General features: G+C 37.9%; 1 protein-coding gene across 7 annotated transcripts in view; it reads right to left on the bottom strand.

Moving 5' to 3' along the window:
- Positions 1-22,383, bottom strand: part of ttc12 (tetratricopeptide repeat domain 12) — a 103,634-nt gene that overhangs the window by 31,191 nt on the left and 50,060 nt on the right. For all 7 annotated transcript variants that reach the window (XM_069894839.1, XM_069894840.1, XM_069894842.1 and 4 more), the window contains 7 exons: positions 16,289-16,358; positions 11,218-11,306; positions 8,235-8,403; positions 5,502-5,594; positions 2,409-2,472; positions 2,091-2,225; positions 775-876 (listed from right to left, as the gene is read on the bottom strand). In XM_069894839.1, coding sequence (XP_069750940.1) covers positions 775-876; positions 2,091-2,225; positions 2,409-2,472; positions 5,502-5,594; positions 8,235-8,403; positions 11,218-11,306; positions 16,289-16,358 — 722 coding nt within the window. The remainder of the gene's footprint in view (positions 1-774; positions 877-2,090; positions 2,226-2,408; positions 2,473-5,501; positions 5,595-8,234; positions 8,404-11,217; positions 11,307-16,288; positions 16,359-22,383) is intronic.

The raw sequence follows: 22,383 nt of genomic DNA, 5'->3' as shown, positions 1-22,383 counted from the left end.
GGATATGCAATAAAGAACTAAACATGACTACTTTAATAATATATACACCATTGCTATGTCCCAAACATTATGGTGCCCTGAAATGAGGGGACTATGTATAAAAAGTGCTGTAATTTCTACATAGTCAAATCAAAATGTATTGAAATAACCTTAAATAAAATCTGAAATCTGCACTTTAATCACATGTGAATTATTTGATTGCAAATTTAAAAATGGAGCATGGGGCCAAATAAAGGATAAAAGTGTCTTTGCCACAAACATCATGGAGGGCACTGTAGGTGTAGATATGATCTAGGCCACTTGACTCCCTTGAGTTAAAAGGTTTGGCAATTATCTGTACAGAGTTGCAGCAACAGAAGTAATACTGCCGGTGCCTTCAGGAAAAATGAAACGCTGCAGTGCAGTATGTTGTCCTTGTATGATGTCAAGGCAAGTGTAGCTGCTTTCTTGATTCACAGATTGAATTCTGACCTCTGATATCATATCTCAACTTGTTTCCTGGGAGCACATTAGTGGCCTCCAGGTATTCTTGGTTCCTCTCAGCTTAATTGATTACTGTAAATTGTTCCTTGCATTGATGGGTAGCTAGGAGTGATTATGGGCATATGCAAGAAAATGGGCTTCAAGGAGAAAAATGTGACAATGAGATTAATGGAATTGCTCCATGGCACCAAATGGATATCATGAGCTGAATAGCCTCTTTCTATATCATAACAAAATACAAAAATATTACCTAAAGATAAACTCCTGTTGTTCTTCTCATGAATTTCTTACCTGTCTCGCAGTACTTTTTTCTATGGATAGGTTTATCATCAGGCCTAGAAGAGTGTACAGGACTTCCCTGTTCTCTGCCATGCTAACTGACATAGTCACATCCTATACAAATTGAAAGACATTATTACTAAATGAAGCATGATCATCAAATACATGAGATGAAAAACCTCTATATCTCAGACTGAGAAATCAATGCAATGAACTATCAGAATATGTCCTTGTATGACCAATTAATAAAATATAAATACAGCTTTACAGAGTAAAGATTATAGGATCATCAATACCATTGCTCCAATTAGATCAATCCTTGACTTTATCAATGTACTCCTCAGATATCTGACTTTTGTTCCAACTCCTTTTAGAATTGTATAGATTTAATGAAAATCTTCTTATTTGATTCTTCCTTGATAAGTAAACACAAAATTATGGCTGCAGATTAACAAAAAAGATGAGGGCTTGGAAAGTGGCAATGCTGTGAGAACATGCAATATCTCAAGGCCAATTAAGGGTGGAAAAACATTTTTTTTTAAAACCAAAAATACTGTGACTCTGAGTTATATTCTGAGTGTTATAAGGTAGTACAAACTGGTATCATGAGAAAATGCTGTTAGGGGTCTTGAAGGGTTTAAAAAAGGACTTTCCTTAGACTGGGTTCGTGACCAGTGCAGAGGCTGACATATGTAGTTGCATTCCTACTTTCAAATATCTCATGCCATCTGAGGGTAAGCTCTTACATTCCATTGTCTTATCCATCCAAAATGCAGCTGCCTCATTAAACGTGGCATGATCCTTTATAATCTAAGTTTAGCATTTTAAAGTGCAATTCATCAATAAAAATGCTGAAACATAAATCAATCAAAATATTTATTTATTTTCAGATCTTTCATAATTTTAAAGTGCAAATCAATGCATATTAAACCTTTTAAAACTTTTTGACCATATTTATGCTTAATTGGGGGAGTGTATTTAGCATTGGGGTACACAGGAGAAACATGCGAGCATGGTACGAATGATAAATAAAGGTGACTTGACTTGTGTTAGTGGTTTTGTATGTTTATTATCTTCTGCAAGAAGGCACCACTATCCCTCATGAATAAGAAGCAGAACATACAAGGTAAACCATTACAACTAGTGGAAATAAAGGTCATATGAAATACTTTTCCAATATGACTTAAAATAAATCTAAAAGAGTCAGTGAAAACAGTTTACTGTTTACGCCAAATTTTACTTTAAAAAAAGATACTGATGAAAGAGCCACAGAAAATCAGTAAATTGGAAGAAATGGAAATACATTTCCATTTTCTTAGAAAACTTACGATGCAAATTAGGCAAGACTTCCAAAATTCTTCTCTTCCTGCTATTTGCCCAGAAATTCTCTTATCAGATGCTAAGTTCCCTATGACTGAAATGCACTGTGGAAGAACCTGCTTATTCACCATTATCACATTTTCCTGCAAATTTAAACAGCAAAGTACAAATGTGCATCAGAAATATGAAGCCATTAAGTATACATTCAGAAAATGTTCATGATTACATGCAATGAGTTTGAAAGAACACGAACAAAAGCATGCAATGATCATAAGACCTCTTCACCCCAAAAATGCAAGGAAACACAGTATGAATTAATTCCTTACCAGGAGGACTTCAAATGATGGCATTACATGAATTGCAAAATCATTCGGACAATGTTTTCTAAACCTAATGGGGAAGAAACTAGAGACTTAATGTCTTCAAACACATACACACACACAAAAAAACAACACAATTTTGTAAACAAGTTTGATTAGGTATACTCAAAGAACTTTCAAATTAGGATTGTCATCCAGATTTACGCTTTTCATTATCCCAATTTAATAGCTTTTGAGGAATCAAGAATGATATTCCCTGAGAAAGGTGTCTTCCATTTTCAAAAAAGGAGCTTAGCTGATTGCCTTTGAGAACTCTCGAAGCAAACCTGCCCTAACCATTTTGCTTCCTTCTTTATTTTGTCCTGCGGACTTGAGTCATGTAGTTCACTTGTTTTGATGTTGTTTTTCACACATGGTCAGACAAGGGAATATTAAAAATCCATGTTTCAGAGAAATTCCCTTTATTTCTTGTTCTTTAGGAAAATAACCTAAACAAATACAGCAATTGTCCAAGTATTCCTGTGGTATAAAATGGTCTTAAAACAATGATCTTTACACACTGTGGGGGAAAAAAAGTAGGCGGGATTTGATAACTTCTCACAGTGACATGATTTGATCAAAGTGCGCGGTGAACATTGGCCCCATTTTTGACTAAAGTCCAATTTTCTCATTGGAATCAACCCAATGTTTCAGTGATTAATGATGTCTGTTTTGGTTTCAGTGAAATGAAATGAAAAAGCACCAGATGCAAAACCACTGAATAAAAATCAAACACTAGTCAAACTGAAACAAAAACAAAGAAAAAGAATGAACAACATAAGCATACCCTGCTAATTTTAACTACATTTTTGAATAACCAGCAATTAAAAATATTAACTGGCATCAACAAGGTTTCAAAGTATAGTGCTTATAACTGCAAGTTATTAGTAGGAACTTTATTGAGTAGAAATAAAATAGAACTTCACAATTAAAAGATCTTCACAGTGTTAGGAATTAAGTCACCAGCAATGGGAATTATCACATTTTCAAAAACAATATTTTTAAAAAATTATTATTAAAAATAACATGACACTTCTTACTTAACTCTAACTTAGTGTGAGAGAGAGAGAGAGAGAGAGAGAGAGAGAGAGAGAGAGAGAGAGAGAGAGAGTGGCAAAACCATTTCAATTCAGATACAATTCTGAAGAGATGATTTTAAAGTTCAGTCTCAGAAAGCCTTTGTGCTGAAACTCAGTTGTTACTGCTGTTCAAAAGCAATTATAAAGTGTGAGCCATCCGATTTCTTTAAATTGTTGGTCAAAAGCAATTGTGAAGGTGTTTTGAAACATCAAGTCATCAGACCCCTTTAAAATTCACAAATTTATTTTGTAAAGTTGTTTTAATAGCAATGTTTCTTCATACAAACAATTTTTATCTCACTTGCCTGGAGATTTTGGAATCTGTGCTCCACAAAATGAATCTGTCCTCTTTTCCAAAGAGACATTGAAGTGGCTATTTTCTTCCAAGATGATTTCACAAACCCAAACAAGGACTACATGAAGTGATCATACAAAAAATGGACACAACAGAAATCTGTCCTCTTTTCCAAGAGACAGCGAAGTGGCTAAATTCTTCAAAACTACCTTTCCAGAATTCCTACTTTTCACAAGGAGAACATAAGTAACCTTTTGCTACTGTATTTTAATCCTGTGTAACTTACAGGATGGCCAACCCATTGCCTCAATCCTGTATTACCTACAGGATGGCCAGGCATTGTCTTCTAGTTTCAAAACACCTCTGGTTCCAGTAAGATGTTTCTCTGAAAAGTCTCATCACATGAGATGTGACAATTTCTGTCTTTGAAATTCATAATGCCTTCTTCAAAAGTATGAATCGTGAGCCAAATGACTCTAGCCTGACTGCGAGCATAACCAGCAGAATGGCATGCTAGTGTACACAGCTTTTTCTCCAGAAAACACATAGTTTTGAGTGACTTTTTGCAGTTATGAATTAGTAGACCTTTCAAGCAAACAAGCTTCCAGCAGAACAACACCTGAACGGACCTTTCGTCTTCACAAATGGCTTCTCTCTCTCTGAGAGTAAAGGTCTATGGTATCAGTGAGCGTGTCCCTGTCCAATCCCACAAAAACTAACTTTACTAAGAAATCTATATTTCATAACTAAAGATTTTAACTAGCACAAATCCGATACACTTGGGAACTAATAATATGAAATATTTTACACTGTTCAGATCCCTATATTATTAAATAAAACATAGACACAAGTAGTCTAAAATAGAGTGCAGGACAGGAGCATATACTAATTGATCTTTATTTGACAAGGCTTGGGCTTGGGCTTTTTATTCTCTAGAAGATATTGAGGTGACTGAATGAAAGAATTTAAGATTATAAAAGGATTTATTAGGGTGCTTGCAGTCGAGATACTTCTATAAATGTGGACAATGAATACAAGAAAGATAATAAATCCAATTAAAAAAAATCAGAGAGAAACTTTTGTTTACCAAATTAAGTGAATGTAGCAAATAGCATAGATACTTTTAGGGAAGGGTCAGAGAAGTGAGGAGAACAGAATAACAAATGCTTGTAAGATTAAATTATATAGGTGAGAGAGATTTGTGGTACACATAATTGCCAATATCAATCCATTGGCTGAATGGCCATTTTTGTGCTGTCCCATTTAATGCAAATAGCAGACTATTCATGGCTTATAGCAAGTCTGATATAAGTTTGATGGAGATGACAGATACATCTCAAAAGATAGACAGTACTGAGTACCAGAGTCTCGATGGAGAAGGGATTTTAAATTGAGACATACAGCAGAGTAATAGGGCCTTCTGGCCCACAAACATGTGCCTTCCAAATTCCTCTATTAACCTACCAGAGTGCCCAGAGGAAACCCAGATAAACAGAGGGAGAATGAACCAACTCCTTACAGACATCGCCGGATTCAAACCCAGGTCGCTGGCATTGAATAATATTGCACTAACTGCTACGCTAACCATGCCACCCTACAAGTAACCTTCTTTGAAATAATAGATGAAAATAAAATTACATAGTACAAACAAATAAAAGGCTTGTAATACACGAGATAAACCATTACTTTTCCTCTGTAATTAAATCGGTGAGAATTTTCATGGCGCTACCACTGGTTTCACCAGAGTAATTCACGAATCCTATCAAGGTCTTCATCAATCTACACAAAAATAAATGATATTAGACAATAAACAATTTGGAAATAATATGTCATTTAGAACAATGAACAATTTTTAAGATGCACTCATACCTGTTATGAATAGTCACCACACTATTATACAACAGATCAAGTATAATTAATGACATAGTGACAAAAAAATTCAGACATACAATATATTTTTGGCATAGGCAATAAAACCCCTGGTATCTGCACCCACGGAGATTGGTAGATGTCAAATACTCAAGTTTAACAGTTGCTTGAGACTCACTCTTATAATGCTCAACTCACACACCAGCATTAAGAATAAGCAGTTTATAAAACAAAAGACGGTGAAAATGTAAAGTAATTTGCAAAATATGTCAGTAATGTAGGCCTTAATTATGTAAAGATCACTTTAATCAGGTCTTTCCTATAACTTACAAAATTTAAATTCTGGTTGCTGGTCCTGTAACAGCACTGTGCAAATCTCTGCAGTAACCATTACACTAAACATGCTGCCATCAGAATTAACTACCCCCTCCCAAGTTTACTGAGAAAGCCTCATCAATATACTTAATAATGTATTAACAAAGATAAAGACTCTTCCTCAGCTGGGATAAAGAGACACTTTAAGAGAATCATTCCAACGGCAAGCAGCATCATCCTAGGCAATACCATTCAACTTTATTCAAACAGCTGCGACAAGCAAAGCAATCAAGACACTCCACTGGCTAAATATTTTCTAGCATCTTCACCAAAGGTTTATGTTACTTCAGATAACATTTACTTTTACAATTTTTAAACTAATTTAATTTTTTTATTTATTCTTATTTTTTCATTCATTTTTTCAATTTTTTGCCATTTGGTTGAATTCCAGATAACATCAGAAAGTTGACATTTGTTTCAAATAGAACCTGAAAGTAAAGGAGAAAATGGTAGAAGACATGGCTATGATTTTCCAAATAGCTAACAGATACTTGATTAGAAGCAGATAACAGAGATAGTGCTTAAGAACTCGAAAAATGAAAGTGTTACACTCTTGTTCAAAAAAGGGTATGGAAATAAATTGAGTAATTTTTGATCAGTCTCACCTTGATGATCGGAAAACTTCTTGATCAATAATCAAGAGAATTAGCAGATACTTGAATATATTTGGATTTGACTGGAGAAAGTCAGCATAGATTTAGACAAATCATCCCTAACTGACTTAATAGTTACTTGAACTATCAGAGAGTCGATGAAGAAAATATCACTGATGTTGGTCATATCGAACATCCAAAATGAATTTGATAAAAGGACATATAATAAGCATGCATTCAAATTAAGGACCATAGAATAAAGAGACAACATGAACAGAAAAAAGTTGCATCAATAAGCTTAAAGACATTTCCTTCCCCGTCGCCATCAAGTCTTGAATTAATCCCACATCAGTTCTGTATGCTACCCTTGATTGGTATAACTGATTTTTTTTCTATTGCCACTTCATACACTGTATATTGCATTTTCTAGTTTATACAGCTGCATAACTGTTTGAGCTAACTGGTTAGACTGCTCACAGAAGAACCCTTCTGACTGTACTAGGTATAATGTGACAAATAAACATGCTTAAGCTTAACGGAAAAAGGCAAGACTGATGTAAGGTTATTTCTCGGCCAGGAGGGTATGATATTGTGGAATTCCCACTGCTCTAAGAACTACTGGTTTTCTTAATATACAGGGTACAATTACCACAGTTACATAAACCCTGAGGAAGGCAGCAATCAACTTTGAGGTGATGTAGTGAAGATAGAAGATTTAAATTAACTGATCAGAAATATGAAGTCTTGCATTTCAGTACGAAAAACGATTAAAATATAAATTAGAACATCCTTACTAAAAAAAATCATACACGATAATCAAGGTCTCTGGACATTGATGCATTGTTCATTGTAAGTGAATGACTGCGTATCTATTTTTGAAATGGATATGCAGTCATGGGCTGTACAACAAAGAGAATAAAATCCAAACACAAAGAATCCTGAGAAATATTTATGGAGCACTGGAGTCACAACTGCAGCACTCTAGGCACCAAAGTAAATTTAAGTGTACATTCATAACCAACAAAGGTATCATAAATGAAAGAATTTATGGAATCAGGAAAGGTACTAGCTAAACTGCTATTATACAGAGATGATACAAATCTGATGAGGCAAATTTTACTCTAACAATTGTGTGCTCTAACAATTCCATTTATTGCTGCCTCTATGCCCACAAAATAATTCTACAACAGTATCTTGCTTCAGATAGGAAAATTAATGTACTATAGTCGCATACATACACCTAATAAATGACAATATTTGGCTGCAAGGCATGGCCGATTAGGTTTTCCCCCGCAGTGATAGCATAAGGAATCATAACATTAATTAAATTCCATCAAAAAATTTTGATCAGAATTAAACGTAAAAGCCCAACTAACAATTGTAATCACTGTAGATTATTTTTCATGAAAACATCAATCTATCCATTTTGTCACGTGATAAATACTTAAATATTTTTTCCAACTTTTTAAAAAGTTGTTTCCGGTGCGAGGCTTTCTCACTAATTTTTATCTGACTGCTTACATATAGGTTTTCTACCCTTTTTTTTTTGAACTTTAGCGCAAAGGGAAGACAGAGGCATTACCTGATTAAATTGAGATTGCTCAGCAGCAGACCTCTGCCGTGTTCAGTCAAAAGGAAAATGGACAGTAGATCCAGGCACTCCTTATAGATCTCAAACTCCTTGCATGACAACAGATTCAGTAAAAGTTCACTTGTATCAGAAGAAGTTATAAGCAATTGCTGGTTTTCCTCTATAAAGAGCAAAATTTAAAGGATCAAAATTAACCAAAGATTTTATTCATCCAAAATGAATGCCAAATTACTTTAAATTATTTGTATGCTCTTTCTGCAGAAAGGATTTGCATTGAAAATTTATTCTCACACCTTGTTAACTGGAATAATCCATTTCTTATCTCATTTTGGCCCCAGAGACTGCACGTTAAATACACTGCTTATTACATATTATGAAAGCAGGAAATAAAAGGTCATTAACATTTATTTTGTATCTTAACTCTGAAAATCAAGTCACCAATGATATGTTGAATAACTTAATTTCTACAACATGAAGTATATTTCTCCAAACAATGAACAGTTAATAAGCAAAAGAATTCAAAATTTTAAAACTGCTAATAATGAAAAAAGAAAATGCTGGAGATTCTCAGAACCTAAGGAAGCATCCAAAGAAAGTTAATAGAAACTATTTGATGATGCAGTCGTACCTGCTGAGTATCCTGAGAATTTCTGTTTTGTTTTTCTAACAACAAAATTCAAACAAGAACACAAGAAAATGGGAGCAGAAGTTGCCCACTGAACCCCTTAAGTCTGGGTCGCTATTCAATAAGATCATGGCTGATCTACCTTGGTCTCACCAGCAACTCTCAGCCACATCCCCTTGGACCTCAATTCCCTGATCTTTCAAAAATGTACCTATCTCCATTTTAAATGCCTCCAATGAGCTGACTTCCACAAATGGACTAGAGAGTATGAGCTATGAGGAGAGGATGGTCAAATTTACGATTGTTTTCGCTGGTGTCAGAGAGTAAACCTGATACAAGTTTATGAAATTATGAGAGGCATTAATAGGTTAGAGCAGCCATTCTCAATGGGGGTTCTATGACATATTTTTAATATTTTCATGTGGTCAGCAGAAGTATGAAAGACACCAAAATTTGATTGCTTCACAGGGAAGGGGACCCATAAACTTTGCTCATAGACCTAAGAGGGCTTAGTTAAAAAAAGGTTATGAATCGCTAGTTGTAGTGCACGTTGAAAGAACCAAAGACGTTGATCAAAACCAAGGCTTTTATTAACTAAAAAGACTGGAGTATATTGCAAGTAGGTCAACCAGTCCAGAATGACCTGGTCTGGTTAGGAGCAATCCTTTAAGGCCTGCCAGTAGGTGTGGCTACACTCTAAGCCAATCACAGTCATCCTACACTACCATCTGTACATATACACATTGGTGGTAGAATCTGTACTATCACACTGGGTGAGATAGTCAGAACATTTTCCTCAGGGTAAAATTGTCACATGAGTTTCAGGTTGGGGGTGGGGGGGTGGTTCACAGCAAATATGTGGGGAAAATTTATTTTATGCAGGGACATTTATTTACATAGGAACAGGGACCAGTGGTCGTGGTGCAAGCAGGCTTTTAGATAGGCACATGAACGTTCAGGGGATAGAGATCATTTGCAAGGGCAGAGTTTAAAAATTATCTGGATGAGCCAAGGGTATGGACCTGGTACTTGTAAAGATTAGTATCGCTGAGTGAAAGAGTTACTGTGGTGGACCGAACAGCCTCTTTCTGTGCTGTATAATTCTCACTCTCATTGCTGGTTTTCAGTCCTGACATCTACCACTAGCTCTCGCTACTTTGCATCCTTTATTTATTATTAACATTGCTGACCTTATTCGTTAAAAACAAATGGTTCCCTTTTCTCATAAAATATTATTTTTTTGTTGGGATACATTTCTACTGAGCTTTATGAACTAATTGTTTAAATATCTACCACTTTAAATATGTATCACTGCTTATTTCTCCAGACTATTCTGGAAAAAATTCACCTTCATACAGCAAGTTGAAGATATTTTGGACGAGGCATATTCACCCTCAGACTGTATCTCAAATTCTACCATTTTGTGGTCACAACATCTTAGGGGGTTTTAAACAACAAGGACCTTGTTAATTCTTGCCCATTCCACAGGACCAAATCCAAAATAGCCTATTCCTGGGTAGGTTCTATAATATTGATCCAAGAAGCAATCCCGTACTTATTCCATGAATTTGTCTTCAATTACACCCTTTTCAATGTTGTTTGTCCAATCAATAGGCAAATTAAAATATCCTGTGATAGCATACCAAAGTTTTCATATACGCCTTTGATATTTCCCCATTTATGGTTTGGTGTATCAAGAGTCCATATTTTAGAGCCTGTTAACTTATTTCCCCATCTATTCAATATTTCCACATATACAAAGTCCACATTGCAGCCTACTGGATCACAACAGCACCATTCTGACCCATTCTTTATGAATAACATTACTCAACCTCCTAATCCTTTCAGCCATTTTTTTGGAACATTGCACAATCTGGATCATTGAGTGCACAGTCCTGCACATCCTGTAACTATGCCACAATAAAAGCAATTAGATCATACTCGCATATGCTTTCAACTCATCTATCTTGCTGCAAAGGCTAAATGCTTCAAATAAAGAGCATTAAGCTTTTATTTTGTTTTTACAATTCTTCCTTGCTTCATCCAAATATTTTTCCACTTGGATTGATTTTTTCCACCCTCACTTATCTTCATTTCTTTCTTGTTTATTAAACATCTTGTAATGGCATTGTCCCATTCTTGAGCTTAAGGCACTGTGCTAAACCCATCCATAGGCCCTGCCTTAAGCCACTGTCACTTTAAGGTCTTCAGTCATTAGGAGGTTGCCTACTGATTGCAATTTAAAACTTTCATTTTCTACATTTCCTCTTCTCTGCCAAGGAAATAAAATTATGAACAGTTAGAAAAGAATGACCGATTAAATACATCAGCATAGTTATGTCTAATTACCATTTCCATGACAAACTGCCTTCCACAGGGCAAGAACAGAAACGCAAAGCTCCATCTCGAATGGTTCCTTCCGTGAACTGACCATACTCCTGTTAAAGACGTGATCAAAAATGATATATTGCTGGCCTTGCTAAAATTATATCAATTATAAAACCATCAAAACACCATGAAAATTAGCATCCAAACACTGTAAAAATTAAAAATATTTAATTTCATAAAGAATGTAACCACATAGTCAAATATATTAATAAACAAATTTAAGCTTGAAATCAAAATCAACAGCTGTCCACAGCAGCTGTTTGAATAAAATTTCAATAAAGTTGTGTTTGAATAAAATGGTGACGCCCAGAATGAAGAGCCAGCCGACGCTGCTCACCACTGGGGCGACTCTCCCAAAGTGTCTTCCTATCCCTGCCTTGTAACAGTCTTTACCTTTATTGTATATTATTAAGTATATTCGTAAGGTTTTATCTGTAAACTTGGGGAATGTAGGGGGGCTTAATTATGATGGTGGCATGGTTAGCTTAGCAGTTAGTGCAATGCAGTTACAGCGCCAGCGACGAAGGTTAAAATTTAAGTTTAAATTTTGCAAGTTACAGAAATTACCTGATTAAAGTGAGCGTTACGTAATTAAGGACTAAAATACTGTTTTTTTAAATTTACACTAAAACCCCTGTTATCCAGAATTCAAGCAACTTGCAACCTCAATCAACTGGCAACAAAATGAAGGAAAATAAATAAAAGTTAAAATAAGTAAGAATAAACAAACATTTAAATAAAAGTTTAAAATTGCATGTTCTCTGAAGTAACACATAAACCTTTGGTGAAGCTTGGAGCAAATATTCAGCCAGCTGAGTGCCTTGGTCGTGCTTTGCTCGTAGCAGCTGCTTGAATAAAGTTGTGTTTAAATAAAAAGGCATTGACCAGGATGAACAGCTGATTGATGCCGCTTGGCTGAAATGGCTTGTTACTGTGCTGTATGTCTAAATTTAAAACAAATTTAAATTTAATATTCACGCATGTGAAATTTGTTCAGAGTATTTTTGACTTTTAAACTGTTTATTCTTAATGCAGGTATAGCAGGTAGGCATTTTAATAGTGTCTCAGGCAATCTGAAAATTTGCATATCTGGCATCCACAATCCTCATAGGTGCCAAAGACTGGGGATTTTAATGTACTATGTAAAGTATTTGGAAAGAGAAATTTTAGTCGCTTGCCCAGAAGTTCACAATTATTTGGTTTAACTGAATCTAATATGCACATATATACTGGATGGACATGTCAGCTGCTAGAGACAGAAATCTATAGACCCACTTATACTGTGGATCATTTTTTTTTAAATTAAACTTTATTTATTTGAAGAATCATTAATAGTAATACAGAATATATTTCATAAAGAGAATTTTATATGAATATATATTTAAAAAATAAGAAAAGAACAGAAAATTAAATCAAATCCCCACCACCCCACCCACCCCATCAGCCAGCTCTCTTAAGGAGAGTTAAAAATATATAAACAGAAACTAAAAGCATATAATAAATCAAAATATATTTAAATGTATATATTCCAAATATGGTAACCACTTATTAACAAAAGAATAATTGTCATGCAGATTATATGTATTTTTTTCATAACAATACAAGCTTTCAATTCATTATGCCATTGCATTATATTAATCACTATATTATCTTTCCATGTACTTGCGACACATTTTCGAACAACAGACAATGCTAAATATATAAATGCAATTTGAAATTTATCCCACCTTAATCCCTTTAAAGGAATCATTAAACCCATTTAAAAAAATAGATGGATCTAATGGTAACAAAATTATATAATTTTACCAAAATTAACTTAATTTCATCCCAGAAACTCTTTGAAAGAGAACACGGTATTGATTGAAATAAAAATTGAATACGAGGAAAAATATTCATCTTAATACAGTTAACTCGACCAATTAAAGATAACGGAAAATCTTTCCACTTAATTAAATCTGCTTTCATCTTTTTTAACAATGGAACATAATTTAACTTGTATAAAAATTGATACTCAGTATTTACAATTATTCCTAAATATTTAATTTTATCAGACCATTTCAATTTTATAATATTTTTATACTGTAAATAATCTCCTTCTCCGACTGGCAAAATTTCACCCTTGTCCCAGTTCACTTTAAATGGAGATAATGTTCCATATTGAAATAAACATTCCTGCAAATGTGGCAATGATTATTCTGGGTTTGTTAAATATATCAAAACATCATCTGAAATAAATTAATCTTTTACTCTTCATCTACAACTCTCATCCCTCTTATCTGTTCACTCTGCCTTATTGTTTGAGCTAACAGTTCAATAGCCAATGCAGAGCTGGTGACAATGCACAACCTTGTCGAGTTGAACGCGTCAATTTAAACGATGATGAAACTTGACAATTTGTCACCACCCTTGCAGTCGGGTTTGTATATACAGGTTTCACCCAACCAATAAAAAAAGGTCCAAATTTAAACTTATCCAATACTTTAAATAAAAAATCCCATTCGATCCTATCAAAGGCTTTTTCCACGTCAAGGTTGGTTGGGCTGCTGCCGATATGCATTGACCAAACTAATCAATCGAAGAATATTATCTGAAGCATTTCTATTTTTAATAAAACCTGTTTGATCAACATGTATCAATTTAGGTAAATACTTAGCGAATCGATTTGCTAACACTTTTGCTATAATTTTATAATCGACATTCAATAAAGAACTAGGTCTATACGAAGACACTTTCAACAGATCTCTATCTTTTTTCAGGATTACAGTAATTAGAGCACTAGAACAATATTCTGGTAACTCATGCTGTTCAGTCACTTGTTGTAATACCTCCTCAAACACCGAAGATAAATTTTCATTAAAAAGTTTTATAAAATTCCACCGAAAACCCGTCGTAACGTGGTGACTTCCCATTGGGCATTTCTGACATAGCCATCTTAATCTCTAATTCTGTAAATGGAGCTCCCAGATCCATAACATCCTCCTCTTCTAATGCTGATAACGTTAACTTAGATAAATAAGAATCAATAGAATAAAATGAATAAACCTGGTCATTAATTTCCTGAGGTTTATAGGTAACCGTTGAATTCTTTTTTAAAGCATTAATAATCTGTGAAATCTGTTTCTTCTTTAACTGCTATGCAAGTACCTTATGTGCCCTCTCACCCAACTCATAATAACGCTGCTTAGATCAATTAATTAAACATTCAAATTGATAAGTCTTCAACGTATTATAATGCAATTTCTATTTAGTCAAAGCCACTTTTTTTTATCTTCTGTCCCTTCCTTCTGAAATTCCTTTTCCAATTCATCAATTTGCTTTTCCAATTCTAATCTTTCTGCCATATACTACTTCTTAACTTTAGTGGTATAGCTAATAATCTGTCCTCTTAAATAAGCTTTTAACGCATCCCATAACACAAAATGACTTTCTACTGAATTAGCATTTTCAGACAAAAAAAAGTATCTGTTCTTTAACAAAGGTAACGAACTCTGTTTTTTTCAACAACATTGTGTTAAATCTCCATCTATAAGATTAACATACCAGTTCTGAACTTACATAAGAAAAAAATAATAAAGAATGATCTGATATAACCCTGTTTTTATATTCTGCATGTAATACCCTTCCTTGTAAATGTGCTAATACTAAAAAAATCTATTCTAGAAAATGAATCATGTCGAGACGAGTAAAAAGAAAAATCCTTCGCTGTAGGATTAACCCTTCTCCAAATATCCACCAAATTTAAATCCTTCATCAAGGCCCCAATTTGCATCTTTGATTTCTTTATACTTTTTGAGGATCTATCAAACAAAGGATCCAAGACACAATTAAAATCTCCCCCAACTAAAATATTTTCATTAGCTTGATTTAATAACAAAAAAAATATCCAAAGCACTCATCGTCCACATTAGGTGGATAAACATTAAGCAAAGTCCAAGATTCAGTAAAAATTTTACAATTTACCTTTAAAACCCTTCCAGCATTCCCTTCCATAGTTTGCAACTCAAAAGACAAATTCTTATGAATTAAAATCACTACATCTCTTGCCTTAGAATTAAAAGAAGAAGAAAACACTTGTCCAACCCAAATTCTCTTCAATTTCAAATGTTCTTTTTCAGTCAAATGTGTTTCTTGTAAAAAGGAAATATTAATTTTCATTTTCTTGATATAAGCCAAAACTCATTTTCGCTTAATCAGATTATTTAACCCCTGAACATTAAAAGTTGCAAATTTCAAATTAGACATCCTTATAAACTAACAATATAATCACTTACTACAAAATATCGCTCCCCTTCTAGTAAATTAAAACCACTCTCCCTCCCCTAAATATTTTTTAAAAGAAAGTATATATATAAAAAATTAATTACACCCCCCCCAAAAAAAACTACCCAAAGGTAGTAACGCCCTAAAAAACTGGGTATGGTAAACCCCACTAGTGGCAGATGACTATCAAAGATTTCAGTGCTATCCACCTCCCGCCAGCCAGAAATACATCATTCACATCAAATACAATCAGGTACTGTAAATATATTCAACCCAATGACTCCATCATAATGATTGTTCCGGATCTTCAATGTCAATAAGACTTTGTGTTCAAACCTCTTTTTCCATTTTTCCCATTCTGCCCATTTCCATTTGCCCTTTTTTTAGGTGATGGTGGCAAGGCTCTTCCATGTCCCAGTTGTTGGCAGAATCACAATTCTGTGGATCAACTTGTGCATGGGGCCAAACTCCTCATGGTAGTCTGCAATATTTTCCAAAATTTGATCTGGTCTCAGTTAAACATTTATTTTGCTACTGCAACTCAAAACACACCATACCATCAAGATGTATTTGAGCTAACCTTCATTTACTCTTGGATGAAACAGCTGCTAGTCCAGGAATTATTGTGCCTATTCAAGTATGTGCCATAAATCTTAATAGATGCAAAATATACTTCTGCATATCTTATCTTCTCCTTTCCTTCTTGTCTTATCTTTTCCAAACTTTCATCTGGTTTCAACAATGTTATCTGATAAGATACCAACAAGCCTACCTTCTTATAATTTCATTGTCATTGATAATGCTGAATCCATCTTTTGTTCTGAATAATGTCTGTTCAGTACCTGCAACAATAGATAACAATTATACAGAAGTTTGAGAATGAATTGGCCCTATCAGTGGATAATAGAATGGATCAATGAAGAAATACCAAGCAGATATATCAACGCTCATAAATAAAAGTTGAATTATTGTTTCAAATTTATCATGATGAGAAACCATGAAATGAGCAAACTTGTTCTACAAACCAAAACAAAAGAAATATTTTGAGTAATTAAAAAAAAAATCTGTAGTAGGATACAAAGTCCCAAAAGGTGTTTTTGTGATGGCGCACATTGATACACAGGCAAACTGGCCCCGCCTGTTAGAGCCGCGATAGTGGGGCAGCTGCATTAAGATGGCGCCTTCAGGATTTGGGAGTGCATCATGGCCTCGACCACAGTGCGCGCTTTGTGGCAGCATGGTGACATCAGTGCCGACGCGGGGCAGGGCTTGTGCCTGCCCTTGAAGACGTGCGTGGGCATTCGAATAAAGTCAGTTGAAACTGAAACTCACACCAACCTGTGGTTTGCTTTCAATAGCGGTAGCTATCATTACATTGGTGACCCCGACAAGTCCAGATGTTTCTGACCTCTCAACCATGGACATGGCAGCAGTGAATGCAGTTGTTGGAAAACTCTTCCTCCACTGGATGCTTTGCCCACGCACATGGTTCGGGCAAGCAGCGGAAGCACAGTTTCATCTCAGGCAGATAACCTCAGACTCAATGACATTTTACCATGTCGTCAGCACCCTTGACCAGGAAAAGACCGCCAGAGAGGATGACCTGATCCACGACCCACCTGAGGAGGGTAAATACCCCGCGCTCAAACAACTACACCTCAGCATGTTCAGCCTGTCCTGGATGGCCTAGGAGTTAGGCCCCCATCCACCCTCATGGACAAGATGCTTGCCCTAGCAGAAAGACACAGACCATGCCTTATGTTTGAGCAGGCATTCCTGGAGCAGATGCTAGACGATATCCAGCTCCTGTTGGCTGACGAAAACTTCTCTGACCCATGCAAGGTTGCAGCCTGAGCAGATGTCCTATGGCGCACAAAGCAGGAAAACGAGGATGCCATGAGTCAGGTAATGCGCCCCGGATCCAGCCAACCACAAATGCGCCTCAAGAGTAAGATGGAGAGTCCGAACACACATGGGGTGTTTCTACCACCAGCGCTGGGGAACAAATGCAGACAGCCCTGCTTTTTCCAGGGAATCGACCAGGCCAGCCATCGTTGATGGCTGCGAGCGACAGCTGGCCACACCAACAGCCTCCTCCATTTGATCGACAAGGCAAGCGGCCGGCGATTTCTGGTTGATATCGGTGTCGAGTCAAGCGTCATCCCACCTACCGCCCTGGAAACCCGCACACAACCACGAGGCCTCACACTACAGGCAGACAATGGAACTAACATCAGAACTTTCTGCATGTGTAACGTGCAGATCCAGCTCAAGTTCCATTGGAGGTTCACCCTGGCCACAGCGATCCTCGGGGCCGACTTCCTCCAAGCGCACAGCCTACTGGTTGACCTCAAAGGCAAGCGCCTGGTACATACCTGCACATTCCAAACAGTCCGCCTCGAGGCCACCAGTGCTTGCTACATGGGCATAGCCACAGTCAGCACCGCCAAGGATGAATATGCCCACATCCTCGTCGAATTCCCAGCGATCTTATGGCCACAGTTCACCTCTGCCATGCCCCGGCACGGCGTGCTCCACCACATTCCAACCCAAGGCCTTCCACTCCATAACCCCACCCCCCCCAAACAAATTACAGCTGGCCAAAGAGGAGTTCTCCTGCATGCAGGAGTTGGGGATTGTCCGCAGTTCAGACAGCCATGAGCATCCCTGCTCCACATGGTCCCCAAAACCTCAGGCGGCTGGTGCCCGTGCAGAGACTACCGCCGCCTGAATGATGCGACTACACCAGACTGTTACCTCATACCCACATCCAGGAATTCACCGCCAACCTGCACAGTGCGAGGGTCTTTTCAAAGGTACACCCAATGACATCGGAAAGACAGCATCATCACCCTGTTTGGCCAGTTTGAATTCCTGAGAATGCCCTTTGGCCTCAAGAATGTGGCACAAACATTCCAGTGCCTGATGGACACAGTGGGCAAGGATCTGGACATCCTCATTACAAGCCGAGATCATGACGAGCACAGAGACCACCTCCGTAGACCGTTTGACCGCCTGGCAGAATTTGGCCTTACAGTCAATGTGGCTAAATGTCAGTTCGGCAAGGAGTCCATGCAATTCACGGCAGGCGGGACTGTCCATTGGCAGAGATGGTCAAGGCAATCCGCCAGTTTGATTGACTCGACAGCCTCAAAGGCCTCCAGGAATTCACGGGTCTGGTTAACTTTTATAACGATTCATCCCAGGAGCAGCCCGCATCATGCGACTGTTGTTCACAACGATCGCCACCAAAAACAAGACCCTGGTGTGGATGAAGGAAGCTGAAGCAGCTTTCATCGCTAGAAAGGACGCCCTGGTGAGTGCCACCTACTGTCCCACCCGCGGCCCGATGCCCACACTGCCCTCTCCATAGATGCATCAGCCATGGCCATCGGAGGTGTACTAGAGCAATCGGTGGAAGATCAGTGGAGACCCCTGCCATTCTTCAGCTGGCATCTGCGTTCCCCCGGATCGCAAACATAGCATCTTCGACAGGGAGCTCCTAGTCCTTTACCTGGCAATCAGGCACTTCCAGTACTTCCTGGAGGGCAGGCCATTCACGGTCTTCACAGACCACAAGCCCCTAACCCAAGCTCTCACCATGGCTAAGAAGCCTTGGTCAACGCACCAGCAAAGACATCTCTCCTACATCTCCAAGTTCACTACGGACATCCAGCACTTAGTTGGCAAGATCAATGTAGTGGTGGACTCACTCTCGTGATCCACAATCCACATGTTAGCATCCAGCCTTGACTATGGTCGACTATCGCAGGCGCAAAAGGGGGATGGTGAGATGCGATCACTGGCCTCTGCCTCGAGGATCTCAAGCTGCTGGATAGCCCCACCATGCTGCTATGCAATGTCTCCACCAGCACACCGCATCCAGTAGTGCCGCAACAGTGGGGGCAGCAAGCCTTCAAAATGGTCCACAACCTGGAGCACCCATCCATCAAAGCCTCGGTGCTCATGGTGGTGGAGCGGTTCGTGTGGCACGGCCTCAGATGGCAGGCTGTTCAGATGGCACGTAACTCCACCGAATCTCAGACCTTCAAAGTCCATCGCCACATAAAGACCTTGGTGCAGCATTTCAACCCCCTGGCGAAGCGTTTCGAGCACATCCACATAGACATTGTGGGCTCCCTGCTGGTGTCCAGGGCCACTCGTTACCTGCTTATGGTGGTTGACTGCAGGACAAAGTGGCTGGAAGCCATCCCCCTCAAAGACACTTTCACCGAATCCTGTGCCAGCGCGCTACTCCCCCATTGGATCGCGAGGTTCAGAGTTCCAGCACACATGACCAGCAACAGGGGCACCCAGTTTACATCTACCCTCTGGTCACAACTCGCGACCCTCCTAGGAATAAAGCTGCACCATACCACCACCTATTACCCCCAGGCCAATAAGCTCATGAGCGATTCCACCGCCACCTCATGGCGCGGCTGGACGGTCCAAACTGATGGACGAGCTCCCCTGGGTCCTGTTGGGTGTCAGGATAGCCCCCAAGGAAGATCTGCAAGCATCCTCCACAGTGCTGGTTTATGGCACACCCCTTTCCCTACCCGGTGAGTTCCTCTGTCCGGGCGCAGACTCCGACACCAGTACACAGACGCTGCTAATGGACTTACGGGACAAGTTGGCCATGTTGGCACACCCCCACCCTGTCATCCGGCCAGCATGTATCCCTAAGCACTTCGTCACCACGGACTTTGTGTTTGTGCGATGAGGCCTACACCTTGCCCCGCTCCAACGGCCCTACAAAGTCCTGAAACATTAGCAAGACATTCACCCTGCACATTGGGGGCAGAGAGGAACTGTTTACAGCGGACAGATTGCTCTCTGATTCTTACTGCCAGGACAAATTTTATTTACAATTGGCCACCCTGCCCTGAATCCCACAGGAGCTAACCTTCTGGCTCAGCCTAACATACAAAACCTTGTCAAAGGTCTTGATAAACTCCAGATAAACAATCTGGTCACTATTTCCAAATTTGTGAGGCATCATTTCTCATCATCGGAGCAAATGCTACAGGGACAGAGACATTCTCTCAGTTCCATACTCCACAAACATTTACCATACTAGTAGCACATTGTACAGACTTTACCATACTAGTAGCACATTACACAGACTTTACCATACTAGTAGCACATTACACAGACTTTACCATACTAGTAGCACATTACACAGACTTTACCATACTAGTAGCACATTACACAGACTTTACCATACTAGTAGTACATTACAAGACTTTACCATACTAGTAGCACATTACACAGACTTTACCATACTAGTAGCACATTACACAGACTTTACCATACTAGTAGCACATTACACAGACTTTACCATACTAGTAGCACATTACACAGACTTTACCATACTAGTAGCACATTACACAGACTTTACCATACTAGTAGCACATTACACAAACCATAGAGCTTTACCTCCTTTCAATTGGCCACATTATTTCATTCCAGAAAATGTTTGCTGCAGCCTCTTGAGTTCCCAATCTGCCACTAAGACTAACATGTTTCTCTCTTTCTCAATTTCTCATTTAACACCTGAAGTGTTAAATGTTTCATTTTCCAAGAGATGCTACCTGTCACAATGAAATGAGCATGGAGGGGGTTTTGGAGGGTGTAATGGCATGTAGCATGTAGATACCTTTGGTATCTTGTGCCAGCTATTGGTGGAGTCTTGAATTAAATTTGGCCTTTGGTGTTATTCATGTGTAGTTTTCACATTCTTCCTATATTGCATGGCTTTAACCTGGTACTCTAGTTTCCTCGCACACCCCAAAGATGTGCAGATTAGATGTTAAGTTGGCCAGTGTTAACATCTCCAAATTTGCAGATGAATGGTTGAATCTAGGAGTAGTTGATGACAATGTGAGTTGAATTTTTAAAAAATGAGATCAGTAGAAGAGGGTGGTTGATGGTGAATGCAGAGTCAATGGGATGTGAGGCATTTCCCTCTGACTCTGTGGTTGCAAATGATCCCAAGCTCTCTTGATCACCAGCAGTACCTGGGCCAAGATTGAAGCAACAGTGATCTCTTGTTATTAGTTCATGAAAAACCTCAACATATATAATCACTGCCATTGTCAGATTCTCATATATATGTATGAATTAGAGTGGATGACTTTTCTTTTAAAAAAAATCACACAAGAACAATATCCTGGTAGACACTTTAAAAAAATGTTCAGGCTCACTGTTCTTAATTTAATATGCATTGTTGAACTGTCAGTTAATATTGAAGGTCGCGAGTCATGACATTTAATCTGATTTCTGCCTTTAGTAGGTGTCATGCATGTTGATCATGTAATCAGAAGCACAAAATGTACAAAATATTACATCAGTATTAACATGAATTATGAATATAAATACCTGCCTAGTCTACTTTCCTGATTTTACAGGAATGAGTGGAAACATACCAAATTATTTCCAAAATTATACTTGTCATGCCAGTGAGTCACAAAAAATGATGCAAATATTCCTTTTGAATCCAATTTCCAAGCTACAAGAATAGTGAATCAGCAGAGTCCTCTGTTGTAGGCCCAGAGGACCTCAAAACCTAGCAGCAATGGAAATTCACCAGGACAAATGGTTACATAAACAAAAGTTGCTTTTAATTATCTTTAAACATAAAAACAGGATCAAACATTAACTTATTACTATCAACTTAACCCCTTTCTAATTCTAGATGCTTATGTATTTAAAAGTTCAGAAAAGTTCTTTAATTCTCAGTCCAATCTCATTTCTCACTCCTCCAGGTTCACTGGTTGCAGGCAATTCTTATACTGTGCACAGAATTTAACATTTATGAATTGCACCAGGCTTTGGTGCTTGAAAGGCAAATGGTTACCACTCAGG

The sequence above is a fragment of the Narcine bancroftii genome, chromosome 8 (assembly GCF_036971445.1).
Source record: "Narcine bancroftii isolate sNarBan1 chromosome 8, sNarBan1.hap1, whole genome shotgun sequence".
Classification (NCBI taxonomy): Eukaryota; Metazoa; Chordata; class Chondrichthyes; order Torpediniformes; family Narcinidae; genus Narcine; species Narcine bancroftii.
This window is presented reverse-complemented; position numbering and strand designations above follow the sequence as displayed.